The following is a 14462-nucleotide window of genomic DNA, read 5'->3' as shown; positions in this document are numbered from 1 at the left end:
AAATAGTAGTTGCTGTATAATATCATTTTAAAGATGAAAGAGGTGGGACTAATTTAGGGTGACAAATATTACTCTGGGGACAAGTAATTATTTCTGTGACCAACTTCAGATTCTGGGCTCATTACATTCCAGTAAGACAACTAGATAATCTACTTCAGTGAAGTGCTTGCCTTAGTGTGCTAGGATCCACCATTGCAGGGGTTCCTGGAGGTGGTGGACGAATAAGCTTATCATCCATGCCTCCAGCAGCCAAGGGCATCTTCCCTGCCACAGAAGCCTGAGCTCCAGAAGTAGCAGCAGCAGCACGATCCTGAAGGAAGCAACAGCCAAAAAGAGGTCAGTGTACCATTACTTGCATCGGCTATACTTTGCCACTTTCTCATTTGGCTTTCAGCAATCAACAGAGACATCAAAGTACAGCTGAAGAATGGTGCATCTTTACTTTTAGCAATTCAGTCTTTTCATGAAATCCACAGCAAACTAGAAACCTAACAGTATAACAGATTTCTAATTGCAACATCACAATGTGGGCAAGATGTTAAATTTGTGATGTTGATACCATAATACCTGTGGATAAGGTGGTGGTGCTCTGTGTGCCTTATCTTGCTGAAAAGCTCCCATCTCTCCTCCAGACCAGCCAGGGGATGCGCTGCCAGCAGCAGCAGCAGCAGCAGCTTCCTTCTCTTGTCTAATGGAATTTCGCTGCATTTGTTGTCTGATTAAGAATTCCCTCAGTCTCTGACGCTGAAAAAGACAAGGAGTATTGATTAGTAAAACCCCTTTAGAGGTGCATAGATTGACTAGTCCTTGGCTAATATTTTGATACCTGTCTGTGCTTCTCCAGCTCAGATGGGCTGAGTCCAACTAGTGAAGGGTCCTGTACTGCTGAAATGTCAGGCATTTCTTGAGTGCCTGGCAAAGACGGTGGATGAGGTATGTCTTGAGGGTTAACAGCTGGTAGTTCTTGAGATCCAGAAGGAGCTGGTACCCTGGAACTAAGGTTGTCTGCTCCCAAAGTCAGCTGAGCTTGTGACTGTTGTTGCTGAAGCTGACCCTGTCCCATCTGAGTCTGTTGTTGAGTTATTTGGAAGCCTCCTGTGCTGGGGCTGCGACTGAAAGTAGGAGGTGCTGATGGTTTACCAGAGAGAGGATCACCTATAGAACTGTTGGTGGAATGGCCTGGAGGTGGCTGGTTAGGATGAGGTGACGTTTTGTAATTTGTAGTTCCCTCTGGAGCAAGAGAGGGAGTGCGAGGAGGTTTGTGGACAGTAGCAAAAGGGTCCCTTGATTGTGGCCTGGAAGGTGGTTGAGAACAGTGGTCTGGGGATTGAAAACGAGGGGTAGCAGGAGACTGGACAGAGTAAGCATCATTGGACAGGCCACAAGGAGTGTGGGGAGACTGAGAGCTGCCCTGGGACTGTGGGCTGGAGGGCACTCGAGGACATTGTTCCTGCTGAGAGTGTCTCTGAGGTCCAAGAGAACAGTTGTCACCTGACTGCGGCCTGGGAGTTAGCGGTGCATGAGCATGGGGGTCAGAGAAAGTGTGGGAGGGAGACTGCCTGTATCCTTCAGAAGGATGACTAGGGGAAGCTCCGGGATGCAGTGCACCACTCTCCCCTTGGTGCATCCGTGGGGTCATGGGTGCCTTGAATAAACCATCCCCAGACTCCAGCATCCCAGCAGGGGAGCCAGTAGATAGCTCATGTCTTCCAACTGCAGAGGAGCGTGGAGAAGGTGCACTCATATCAGCCCTGTACTGCCCTGTGCTTACAGGTGAGGAAACCACTGCAGAAGGTGAAGGGGATGAACCATACTCTGACCGTCCCATCCCTTGCTGGGCTCTGAAAGGGTCTCCATAGTGGGGTGTGTGGGGTGGTGAGAAGATGGGTGACTCCCCAAGCCCAGGACCTCTTGAATGAGGACTTTCTGGAGGTCCTAGGGACTCCTGAGAGCCTTGCTGTGACTGTGGTAGATGACCCTGTTGCTGCTGCAGCTGTGATCTGAAGTAGGGGTCAACCTGCTGAGCCCGTCTGGGGGTTCCAGGAGTTCCTGGTTGCATGTCAAAAGGGCCAAGACTGGCTGGCCGTCCCTGAGGAGGACCCTGTGGGCCGGAAGCGGAATAACCTGAGGAAGAGGCCTGTAAAGGGCTGGCCCCAGCATGAGAGAAGGGTGTGGTTGGATGTGAGTGAGAGTGAGGTGACTGAGGAGGAAGCTTGGCCAAGGGATCTGTTCGGATTTCAGCTGACAATGGAGTCTTAACAGGTCCATCTGAGAAAAAGACAGAAGATGATCCTGAATCTGGAGGAAATGGAAATGGGCTTTCGGCAGAGCTGGGTTGGGAAGAGACTGATGCAGAGCCTGAAGGTGGAGGGATCTGGAGGTGTAAACTCGGTCGTTCTCCTTTCACACGTCCTGGCTCCGTCTTGATCGGCCGGCACACCTGACTCTCTGCCTGCTGCAAGAGGACAAGAGGACAGTACAGAAAAAAATGAACAATCTGCCCTTTCTAAATGTTTTTTTTTTGTATTGGAATGGAGAAACAGAACAAGCAGAAAGAAAGCAGAAGAATGACATGCAGTAAGGGAGTACTCGGCTGGGAATCAAATCAGGGACTCAATGCTGATGTCATGTGCACCCATGTGGTATGCTCCCTAACCACTCAGCTATCAGGTCGCCCATACACCAGAACAGTAACAAAATCTACTAAGACTTTCATTCAATTTCACATTGCAAGATAAAGCTGATGTTTTAACTCACCTTCTGTGCCTTGTTGATCCTCTGTGCTGCTCGGTTATCTTTGGCCTTTTGCTAAAGAAAGCAATTAGATAACAATGTAAATTTTGACTCGTTTACTGTGTAACAAAAAAATATTATTGAAATTATTTTATTACTAGTTTAATCCACAAAACCTACCAGATATGGAACCTTGTCTGCAGCTGACACCTTTCTCCAGATCTTCATGATCTGCTTACAGCGACTAGCCCAGTCTGAAATAAAAAATAAGTATAGAACAGTGTTATAAACCTTCAAAATAACATAAATCTGAAGTGAAATATAATAATAAATTGTATATGTCAGTCTGGTATTTCTTTCAAACAAACCTGGATAGTCCTGTTTGAGAGTAGGGAAGTTGGTATTGGCATAAAGAACAGGAGAAATGGTTGACAGCTCTCCCAGCTCCTCATCTTTCTCCCACCGCTGGAGACTGCGCTGGTTGTAAGACAGCCCATCACCCTCTGCCTCTGTGGGGGTTGGTGGAGAGGAAGGGGTTGCTGGGGTAGAGGGAGTAGCCCAGGGGCTCTCCTCACCCCCATCAGGACTGAAGAGCCCTCCTCTGTCCCTGTACACAATGTAAAGGATATTGTGTTTTGTGAAATAAAGGACGTGCAGTTGTGTAAACATCAAGAACAACAGTCTATTGTAAACTGCAGAAAAATAAAGGGGGTGAAGCATCTGCATTTACATAGGTTGCGGCAGAAAAACAGAATATAGATTATTGCAAAATAAAATACATCAAGCAAATCAATACTGGTCCTACCGCATGTCAAAGAATGGTGACTGAGAGAGGCCAGGAAAGGCATCCATCATTCCAGCTGAGGGCAGGGACCCTATAAGAGATATTCAATGTTTAAATCCCAGACCAAGCTTCATTTAAACCATTTCTGTGTGCTAATTTCAGAATTATAAGAAATACTGATTGGATAATTATATAATCATCTGCGTGCATCCTTTGTACACACCTGAGAGGAGAGCTCTCTGTGGCAGAGTGCTACGATTGAGTTCTCCCTTACTGCCCTCCAAGATGGGCTTCATGCCCCCTAAAGAGGAGCCATCTGACACTCCCAGAACCTTCCTGAAGAACTGCTCGGAGTCCTGACTCTCCACTCCTTGTGGAAGACCTGTTACAAAAGGACAACAGCAGAAAAGGCATGATGTTAAAATAGGACATTAAATCTTTCACTAAGTTAGTATTGCATACTGCACATACTAAAGTACTCTCATATGCAATTACCTTCATTTTTTTCTGCATCAGAGTCATGAGGGTCAGTTGACACCTGGTCCTTCAGTGAAGAGGATGGTGTAGGAATCCCTAAAATTGTAAAATGATAAGTTGATCTGTAATTACCTAAAGACCAATTAGCTAGTCACTTCACTGTCCATGTATATACTTACCTCCACCGTCTCCCTGAGCCTGGGGGGCCTCACCCCCCTCTTGCTTGCGAGGAAAATTACCTTCCACCATCCGATCCTTGGCCTCAGCTAGTGAGAGAAACACAAAATTCACACACCTTGTACTGACCTTTTCCACACTCAGTATGACAAACGATTGGCAGAATGTCACTGGTAAAGTTTGTGCTCTTACTCTCTGGGGTAGCAGTTTTGACCCCTGTCGGTGCTGCTAATGAAGGTCGGACAAGGCATGCACCTGGCCTCTGCCCTGGAGCGATCATCACAGCTTTCTTGCTCAAGTCTATTAGTGTCTTTCCAAAGAAAGCCTCCTGCAGTGAATTAAACATGTTTAAGATGTGAAAATTACACCACTGGAAGCTGTAAGTTTGAAAACTGTTTAAAGCAAAGGGCAGAGAGAAACTACAAACCTGAAGATAAGCTGGAAACATGTCCTCAAGTTTGCTCTTCTTCCGACCACGACGTTTCTTGGCCTGTTCCTCACCCTCCACTGGTTTGGGATCCATTATGTTATCCGTGTCAGGGTGGGGTCCTACATATATATAGAACAATGAAATTCAGCTTCCGAATTTTTCAATATTCCCAAAAAATTAATAGCAGCATGCTGCCACAAGTTAAGCAAGCAAGCTATGTTTTAAAATGCAAGGCTTGTGTTGGCAGGGGACATGTTGTTTCAGCACCATAACGGATGATGGGACACTGCATCATGGCACAAGTTAATCCATGATTAACTTTTCTGCTTAATAAACATAATTTTTTCCTTATTCTTTTACTTTGGCATCTCCATTGCATCACATGGCTTGAATTAAATGAATGAGGGATCTCTGTTTATTCAAGTTAGGCAAATGTCACTCTGCACACAGACTTTGGGATCATAAATAACAAAGCCAAGATCCCTTGATCCAAAACTATAAAACAGTTTTTCTGATGTCACAAAATTTTTCAAAGCATTGAATCCCTGTCCCATTCAGTCACTATTAGTGAAAACAAAAAAGTGAGTATTGTGGAATCAATTTAAACATATAATACTACAAACATTTTATTACTGGATAAAAGTAACTTCAACAGTTACTAACCACCTTCAATGGTTCGCTCTATCGGCTGTCCATCTAACGTAGTCTCTCCAGCCAGCTGGGCAAAAAATTCTTTCTTCATCCGTGTGTGACATTTCCTTTGTCGCACCATGAAGCCTCCAATTCCTAGTAGAATTAAATAATAACATATTTCTAAGTATTTCATGAATACTAGGGACATCTACGTAGACATCCTAAGTTGTTATGTGACATTAGGGATGACTTACCAGGCCTGTAAGGTTTCCGCTTTCTTTTTTTGCTGTCATCTGTCTCCTCTGCTCCCCCTTTCAGTCCATCACAGTCAGCCATGCCATCTGCACCTCCATCCCTCTCAGCACCACCTTCTCTGTCAGGGCTCCCAGGTTGCTCCATCTTGGGTTCACATTCCATGGGTTCCCCACAGCCTATTTAAAAAGAATAAAATTAAAAACGAGCAAAATACCCCTGAAAATTGTTCATATATCAATGCATGAGCAGAAAGCATGCGAACCTTTTCCATCCTCTCCTTCTCCATCAACCTCCCTTAGATCCATTCCATCAGGACCTCCATCACAGCACAGAGTGCCAAGACGGGAGCGACGCTGTCGTCTCTTGTGCAGAGGAGACATGGAGATGCTGCGGAGCAGGGACATACCCGACTCCGTCAGCCATACACCCTCCAACCGGTAGAACTGCGGTTCTGTAAAGTGAAACAAGCAATTCTAAGAGACTTATAATAAAACAAATAGAACACAGTCATGCAGGGTGTGTTTGCAATAATATACATGAATAAGCAAAATCCACTAACCTGGCTCTTTGATCTTTATTGAAGCCATAATGGCTGACTCTACTACTGTGTACAAAGGCAAAAAGCAAGGAGAGACAGCAAAAGAAAATTGTGTTATCAGTGCAAAAAAGAATATCCTGTGTATACGTCCAGAGTTTTCACTTTCAGTTTTAAAATGGTGCCTTTCTGAGACTTACCCACAGGTTTTGGAACATAAGGGGTACAGGACGTGCATGCAAAGCCCTCATCAGAAGCCTGTTCCACCTCATCCTCTGTGTACAGACTCTCACAGACAGCATGGACCCATCTGCAAAGGCACACATAAATACACAGTGATACACACTTTTCAGTAAATCACACAACAACTCAGAGATGTTACAGAATAATTTACATGAAAACTGCATAAATAATCCATTTTTTTCCTTGTCTTCATAAAAAATCAGCACCCACCGATCGCAGTACTGACACTGCAGTAGAAGCTCCTCCTCCATGAAGTTTTCTCGGCATACCGGACAGGTGACAAGGCTGGCACAGGGGCCACAGTGTGTGTAACTGTTTTGCCACTCACAGTGGAAACCCGGTGAATTGGAGCCACACTGTACACAGCACACACACCTGGACAGAAGCAATAAAGCAAACTGTAACATTTGTCTAAATAATATGCAATACGAAAAAAAAATTGCAGATGCCATAGTCAGTGGTGTAGCAATTTTCTCTGTTGAGAAAGAAGCTAGAGGAAAAGGTTGGGCCTTTGAATTGCTAATGCAGGCTGAGACACCAGTGTTTTACATAATATGCAAATCTGAATGTATTCATTTCCATTTGACCCAATTCAAAGCTACAAAGCTGAACAAAGCATTGTGCACTTAGGAGTTTAATTTAAATTTTTTTACCATTTGCACTTCCAACCGCCCTTGGGTACAGTGTGCAAGGGTGGGTCCAAGCAGTAGGTGTGATAGCTGATATCACAGTCGTCACACAGCAGCAGACGGGAGGGGTCTGAAGCCTTTCCACACACCTCACACACAATACATTCCAAACAGCGCCAGCCCTTACGGAGCATCATCTTGGTGATCTGCAGAGGATATCAGGTTTAATCTATCAGCATTTACAAAACACAGGAATTAAAACAAAATCTAAGGTTGACATTGATCTTACTTTGCTGTTCACACAGTAAGGATGATAACACTGGGCACACTGAGCACAAGCCAGCAACTGTCCCTCCGCACCCTTTCCAAAGCTGCCACACACAACACACATATCCTGAAACACAGAAGAGAAAGTGGAAGGGAAATAAAGAGTCGATTAGCACTGCATATAAAAGTGACAACTGCAGTTCTTGGCACAGCAAATGAGCACAGTGTAGTTGGAAAAACAATAAGAGCTGTACCTGCAGCAGGACAAATTTATCAGTGTTTGAGAAAAGAACCACTGTGTTCTGCATGGTGTCATCTTCCTCATCATCCTCCTCCTTACTTAGTCCAGTGTCTAAGGTCATGCTTAGCTGTAAAGGGGATAACAGTTGTGTCAAAATTTGTCATTACACAACTACCACATTCTAAAACTTAAGAAACATTTTTAAAAACATCTGAATAGTGCATAAAGTATAGCTCACCAAGAAGGCATCAATGCAGGAGGCCATGGCTTTGAGGCGAGACCGCCCGCCACGCCCTCTGCCTCCGCCACCCCCTCGTGGTCTACGCTTCCCAGGGAAACTACTGCTTCGCCCCTACAAATCAAAGTAAAAAAAATACTGAATGTAAAGTCATGTTGTGACAATAACATCTTAGACATAAAAAAAGACTTAAAGTAATGTCTGCTGTTGAAGACTAATCACTGAAACATAGACCAACTTGTCACCTGTTTGACTCGTGAGCGGCCTGGAGATCCTCTACGTTTTGCCTTCTCTCTGTCACTTCTGAGGGGTTCAAAGGGAAGTGAGTCATCAGTCTCAGTGAGCAGACTATCCGCATGTGAACGGCCAGCAGATACAAGGCCAAGCTCCATGGATAACTGAGGATCAGGTTCTCCTGGAGAGCCCAGAAAGCCACTGCTGCTCTCATCTCCATGGCTCATATTGGACATTTCATCCAGCAGCAATTCTGGCTTCACCTCTTGTAGTTCCTGCTTTAAGTCCTCATTATGTCCATCTCCTTTCATCTGCTCATCATCCTCTTCCTCGTCCTCTTCTTCAGAGTGAGGCAGAAACCTCCCATCCATATCCACAGCAGACAGTGCCTCTTGTGTGTCGACTGATAAAGAACGAGTAGGAGACTGGGGCTCTTGGGATGGACTCCTTTCCTGCTTATCATCCATAGACAAAGGCTCTGTTTTGATCACAGAGTTTGGAGAAGCTGGTAACTTTTGTGGATCATTACTGAACTGTTCTGCAACAGTCATGTCATCAGATCCACTCTTTAATATCTCTTGTGATAGTTTGTGTTCAACTGGGGGAGTGGCCTCTTGCTTCTCGTCCTTCTCCACCTCTATATTTTCAGGGCCTTGCTGCGACACTGGTGGTGGTTCTGCTTTAGGGTTGTTGTCAGACTGTGTCGCTGCTGTGGGGTCCTGTGAAGGGGTGGCCTGGGTCATCTGGCTGAGTGCCTCTTCTGCTCTCTCTTCATCAGCAGGTAGACAAGGGGCCCCCTGTTCTGTTGTTGCACATTATACATTTGAGATTAAGGAATGCCTGATGATCAGTATCATCATTTATTTATCTATCATTAGTTACGGCAGGCATCAGACAAATAAGGCACTGCTTTGTGTTCATTTTAAAATATGTATGCCCAGCACGGCATGTTCTGAATTTACCTGTAGACTCACTTGGAGCAGCTGACGCCTCAGAACTCAGTTGTTCTGTTGCTACCTGCGGCTCACCCTCCATGGGTTTTTCTCCAACATCTGCAGATTCCACCCCTAAAAATCAATCAACAGTAATTACTTACATAGAGAGGTCTCAGAGAAACATTTTTTACTAATCCAGTGAAATTCATGAGAGGCATGTCTTGTCATTTTGGCAGCATGTCATGTCCAGTTCAGACTTACCCAAGTCCATTGGTGTCTCTTGTTCAGCCGTACATTCAGCCTGACAAATCTCTGTCTGTCCTGGTGTCCCGTCTGATAAATCTGTCTGCTCTTCTGCCACCATGTCTGCATCCATTTGGATTGTCATCTCCATCAGTTTCACTTGTCCCTCAGTATCCTCAGATGCCTCTCTCGTCTGTGTCTCTGCAGTGTTTGGTTGCACAGTAGGCTGCTGCTGATCCTCCTTGCAAAGCAGGCAAATGTACTTGGCTTCTGGAGACCCACCCAGTAAAGCACACTCACTGTGCATCCACCTAAGACAAGAAGTGATCATCAAGAAATATTTTTGACAATAAGAGTAACATAGACACACGTCATAGTAACCTCCATGGTATGATGAACTAACCTGTGGCACATGTTGCAGCACTGCAGAGCAACAGATGGGTTGGCAGCTTTGCTACATACACAACACACAGAGCTGCGGTGATGCTGGCATCCCTCACACACGGCGTAGTTATCAAACCACTGGGCAGACCCTGGCAGCACTAGTCCTCGGACACCACACTCCATACAGACACGACACCTCTGACATAATAGAGATTGTGGAGTCAAAAGGTGATCAAAGAAGCAATAGGAAATAGCTTTCTTACACATATCCTGGCAAGTGCAAATATTTTCAGAAAACATAACAGTTTCAAACTAGTAAATTTCCTTAAACCTATGACTCAAAGCTCTGGGAATCTTTGTGTACATAGGTGAAAACAAATGTGACTCACTCTGCATTTCCATGGATCAGAGGGAACAGAATCCATGGCTGGCTGAAGACAGAAGGTGTGGTATCCCTTATCACAGGCATCACAGACCAACATTTTGGAGTCTTCCCCTGGTTGTCTAAGGAATGGAAGAAATGAGAAGAAAAATGGAAACAAATCTCAAATAAACAAGACAAAAGTTAAAACTTGTGTCAAAATTATTTTTTAAAAAAATGTACTTACCTGCAAGTCTGGCACACTTTACACTCTGGGCACTGCCATCCTGCCCGCTGGATGGGCGTGGCACCAATCTCCAGACAGGCAGCATGATAATGTAGGCCACAACCCGTACAGAATAGCAAATCCGAGAGCTCCCCCGCTGAGTCACACACAGCACACCATGCTTCCTCACCAGCTGGGAAAAAAAACATATGAAATGGTATTAGAAAAACAAAATTACACTTGCATGACTTATTTTTTTTAACTTCTTCTTAGTACATCATGAAAGTCAACAAGGTATAGCGCCACAAGATAGGGAACCAGCACTCCTCAAAGATGCAACGTGTTTTGCTAAGCAAAGAAAGTTTGTTTTTGTTGTTTTATTTACAAATTTTGGCTGACATTTTTGCCCTTTATTTTTACAGAAACAGAGTAGACAAGGACAGGTCCCTAGCCAGAATTCAAACAAGGGATATATGGTATTTGTGTCATTGTGGTATGTACTCTAACCACTCAGCCATCAGGTTGCACACAAAGTACACCATGTTTTCTAATCTCTTAACAACCACCAGGTCGCTGGCAACCCATTTGAGCTAGTGCTACCCGACTACATTTTAAGAAACTAGAAAATGTTACCATTTAAATGAAATCTCATATGTATTCTAGCCTTACTTTTGGGTGTGGAAAATAACACATAAGTGTGGTATTCAAGAGTTTTAAAAAGCAGACGTATTATCTAGGATTGCGTTTTGTTAACTATTAAGCTATGCAGGCAATTGACATTTTGTAGACACAAAGACCACGAAAAAGTTTAAAGCTTTAGCAAAGTAACAGTCTACAGCTGATAAAACTAAGTCAGCAAGGCCTATTTGATAGGCACATGGTCATCATTTCTATGATGTGTGCATAGTATAACCCCCATATAGTGAGCATGAACCAAGTCATAATGACTTCATCACAATTTTGGCAAAGATGACAACTTCTCTTACCCAGCTCCTCTGCCTTGTCTATGTGCTCTCGACAGAGGAGGACCAACTGCTTCATGGACTGGAATGATCCACTGGCTGCTGAGCAGGGGAAGTGGTAGAACCGTGAGCAGCCCTCAGCATGGCATCGAATGGTTGCACCCAGCCTTTTGCAGTATTCGCAAAGCTGACACAAACCAACAATGGCAAGTATTAACTTTTGTGAAGGACTAATCTTGGAACTTTTATATTCCCATCCAATGCTATCTAATCCAAGTCAATGAACATAAAACTTACCCGCTGTGTCCCTGAGATAACGGCCTTATCCACGTTCTCTAGCTTCTCATCCTCAGTCCGCTTCACTCCCTCCGACCACACCGCACACCAGTGATGAACCCAGTAACCCCCTGTTCATTATAAAGCCCAACATCAGTAAAATATCTAACCAAAGTTTAATTATAAATATGTGTGTCATACGTATATCTGCTAGATGGAGCCAGTGATTAATTTGCAAAAGTAATAATTAGACAAATGATATACAAGTTAAAATACAATGGCAAAAAAAAAAATTGCGTTTAACCTGAATCATCAAGGAGTGCCGTCAGACAAGAGGAGTCCGAAAATCCAATGGAAGACAGGTCATCATTTCCGGGCTGTGGCAGTGGGGAAGCTGATGGCTTGAGGGATGGTTGATCAGAAGATGGCCCAAATTGTCTCAATTCCCGCTGTCCATGTAGGCTCCGCTCTACACAGTTACAAAGCGCACAGGCACGAACGCTCTCTCTGTACAGTCACAAATGAAACATAATTAGAGATTCAGTTTGTAGTGCTGCCAAAAATGACCATCTTGGGATAAAGCTTTGAGTACAACAGCCTTGATGATCTGACTAAGGAACTTACACAGGTGTGCTGGAAGAGGCTCCATTAGCACCAGACTCATCCTCTGCAGCAGGAAGGGCCTTGGACTCCTCCTCAGAGGAGACAAGTTGCTTTGCAGTGGCATTGTCATCAGCTAAATAAAAAGGAACAAAAAGAAACACTGACATTTAGCAATAACTGCATTAAAGACACAAATACTTTTTTGTCAGGAGAAATCAAATAAAAGCTGCTGCTCCATCTGGCACATTACAAAACAATTTAAAGAATAAAATAAAATATAACATAAATATAATAATAAATATGAAACATCCGACAAATTACAAATCACTGCTCAAAGGTAAGAGAAAAGCAGCCTTTGTCCTCAACCATGTTCATTTCTGCCTCAGGGTGGAAGCACACATTATTTATCACACTGCAGAATGGAGGGCAAAACATGGAGAATTCATTACCTGTTGGTTCAGAGTCATTCTCCTCGCAGTTTGATTTCTGCTCGTCCATCCCCTTTACTGATTTTGACCTCCTTGACAGAGATCTGCAATTTAAAAACATAACAATTCTTCAGTTTGTGAATAGTTAAATTTCAGAATGCTGGTCATAATTATTCACAATATGCAAACAATCTGAGAGTGTTTTAGTTGAAGTGGCCATGTCATCAACGTCAGTTCTGTTATCACCACATAACGGTAACAGTATGTGAAAATTACTTAATATACGAGATTTCAGCTTTCTCTCATAAACCGACATATTTATCGTCATGAAAAAAGAATCCCCAGAACGCTTCCTTTTTCACAACATACTACAGACATGACTCCCTACCCACACAAAAGCACTTTAAACACAAAACCGACAACTAACAACAAACTAATTCAATATGACTACTATGTCTTTACTTGGGATGATTTCCTTGTGTTCATCTGAACAACGTCAGTAGTAATGCAACCGAGCTTTTTCGCAAACTCATGAAAATAGCGCGAAGGTTACAGAGAGAGATCAATCGTTTTAACAACTGAAATTATTTACCCAGCAATGCATAATCCAAAAGAGTTGAACTGCTTCGGTCAAAAGCACGAAATGTTACAAGTGAAATGGTGTTTTGCTAAATAAAACAACCATAAATCGGGATACACAAAGAAAACACAACTTCCGTATGTAGAACTTCCTGTTGCAGCGGGACTCCGTTCGTGCGGAACCTTGCCGCTCGCATCATAGTTCCGCTACGAGATTCACGCCATTAACAAAATTACTGTAACACAAACAATGAAGGGCTCATCGTATTTAATCCACACGGCTAATAATAGGAAGTGTTGGTGTGTTTTTAACGTCCATGACCGTTAACGGGTGGCATCTTAAAAGCGGTCGGTTAGCTTCGATTAGCAATGGTACATTTTTATGGTTTATTACAGCTTCGCCAATATTTCTCAATATGACCGTGAATCCCCAGATGTCAGAAAACTGACAACAGAGAGAGTCGTCAATGACACGATGCTGTGCTAATCTAACTGTCTAAAAGGCAATAAAGGAGACGATGGTTTTGAAACACAGATCCAGCCGATTGTGTCTGTTTTCCTGACTTACAAAATAACAAATTGTGCCAACATACTTAACAAAAGAAAACCTTCCTGTAAGCTAACGTTATCACACACACATTTCGTAATATTTCCTTTTCATTCTCACTAAAGCAGCTGGAATAAGATGCCAGTCCAATGACGGGTGTGCTTTTGTTGTGTTTAACAAACAGAAGCAGGATTAACCACAATTTAAGAATAGACTATAATGCACATTTTGGAACACTAACCAATAGCAAAGTATATGGAAAAGTCAGAATTAATTATATGGGGGTGTTTTAAAGGACTGTCCAATCATTACTTTAAAAGATACAGCCCAAACTGTCAAAAATAGCTGTACAATTAAAACAACTTTCACAATATGTGGCGCCGCATCATAAGCAAAGTGCACCAACGGCTGCTAACGGCTAAATGCAATCGAGCTAATGCACAAAGCTATATAATGTGAACGTTACATCTCCGTAATAACCGTATTCGGTGCCAACAACACTGGAAACGCACTCTCCTCTCGACAACAAACTCATGTTAAATCCAAGTCCCCCGAAACCTAACTCTCATTACATCATCCTTAACATGGATACTATATATGCTTTATTTCTAAAATTCAGTTGCCAATGTTCAGAGCAAAACTAATGACACGACGGCTAAGTTACCATCTTAACATCCTGGCTAGCAAAGTTAACGTGAAAAGTATTAACGTTACAAATTAACTTTCACCGCAAACATGTTTGGTTTTAGTTTGTACTGTTAGTCAACAGCAGCCGCGATTTGTTCCTAGTGCACAGTAAAAGCTATTGAGGTTTAATAGTTGAATAACTGCAGCGCTAAGCACTATTTCTCAATGTAAACATCGACTTCAAAGGGTTGGTTCTGTCCAGCAAATAGCCATGTCCCTGTCACTGGAGACAGGCTGATACGGAAAAGCTAACAACTATCAATGGTGACGTAGCAGCAAAGTCTCCCGAAGAGACAAAACTACGAGAAATACATGAAATATCATGCACCGAAACATGCGCTTTGAAAAATGTCAA

General features: G+C 43.3%; 1 protein-coding gene across 3 annotated transcripts in view; it reads right to left on the bottom strand.

The window, feature by feature from the left end:
• The window catches only part of kmt2d (lysine (K)-specific methyltransferase 2D), a 33730-nt gene that overhangs the window by 18434 nt on the left and 834 nt on the right, over positions 1-14462 (bottom strand). Inside the window, exons 2-34 of one of the 3 annotated variants that reach the window (XM_023283725.3) lie at positions 12316-12398; positions 11888-11999; positions 11568-11770; positions 11285-11394; positions 11012-11174; positions 10047-10218; positions 9828-9942; positions 9458-9636; positions 9073-9365; positions 8839-8943; positions 7888-8678; positions 7643-7756; positions 7418-7531; positions 7186-7290; positions 6921-7102; positions 6478-6642; positions 6225-6334; positions 6049-6093; positions 5752-5940; positions 5489-5665; positions 5265-5387; positions 4599-4720; positions 4364-4499; positions 4174-4260; positions 4013-4090; positions 3741-3899; positions 3539-3608; positions 3102-3340; positions 2914-2987; positions 2758-2808; positions 827-2455; positions 568-744; positions 171-310 (exon numbers count right to left, since the gene is read on the bottom strand). In XM_023283725.3, the coding sequence (XP_023139493.2) occupies positions 171-310; positions 568-744; positions 827-2455; positions 2758-2808; positions 2914-2987; positions 3102-3340; positions 3539-3608; positions 3741-3899; positions 4013-4090; positions 4174-4260; positions 4364-4499; positions 4599-4720; positions 5265-5387; positions 5489-5665; positions 5752-5940; positions 6049-6093; positions 6225-6334; positions 6478-6642; positions 6921-7102; positions 7186-7290; positions 7418-7531; positions 7643-7756; positions 7888-8678; positions 8839-8943; positions 9073-9365; positions 9458-9636; positions 9828-9942; positions 10047-10218; positions 11012-11174; positions 11285-11394; positions 11568-11770; positions 11888-11999; positions 12316-12398 (6612 nt within the window). The remainder of the gene's footprint in view (positions 1-170; positions 311-567; positions 745-826; positions 2456-2757; positions 2809-2913; positions 2988-3101; positions 3341-3538; positions 3609-3740; positions 3900-4012; positions 4091-4173; positions 4261-4363; positions 4500-4598; positions 4721-5264; positions 5388-5488; positions 5666-5751; positions 5941-6048; positions 6094-6224; positions 6335-6477; positions 6643-6920; positions 7103-7185; positions 7291-7417; positions 7532-7642; positions 7757-7887; positions 8679-8838; positions 8944-9072; positions 9366-9457; positions 9637-9827; positions 9943-10046; positions 10219-11011; positions 11175-11284; positions 11395-11567; positions 11771-11887; positions 12000-12315; positions 12399-14462) is intronic. The other 2 variants (XM_023283742.3, XM_023283733.3) reach the window with 2 other exon arrangements.

This window comes from Amphiprion ocellaris, chromosome 8 (genome assembly GCF_022539595.1).
Source record: "Amphiprion ocellaris isolate individual 3 ecotype Okinawa chromosome 8, ASM2253959v1, whole genome shotgun sequence".
Classification (NCBI taxonomy): Eukaryota; Metazoa; Chordata; class Actinopteri; family Pomacentridae; genus Amphiprion; species Amphiprion ocellaris.
This window is presented reverse-complemented; position numbering and strand designations above follow the sequence as displayed.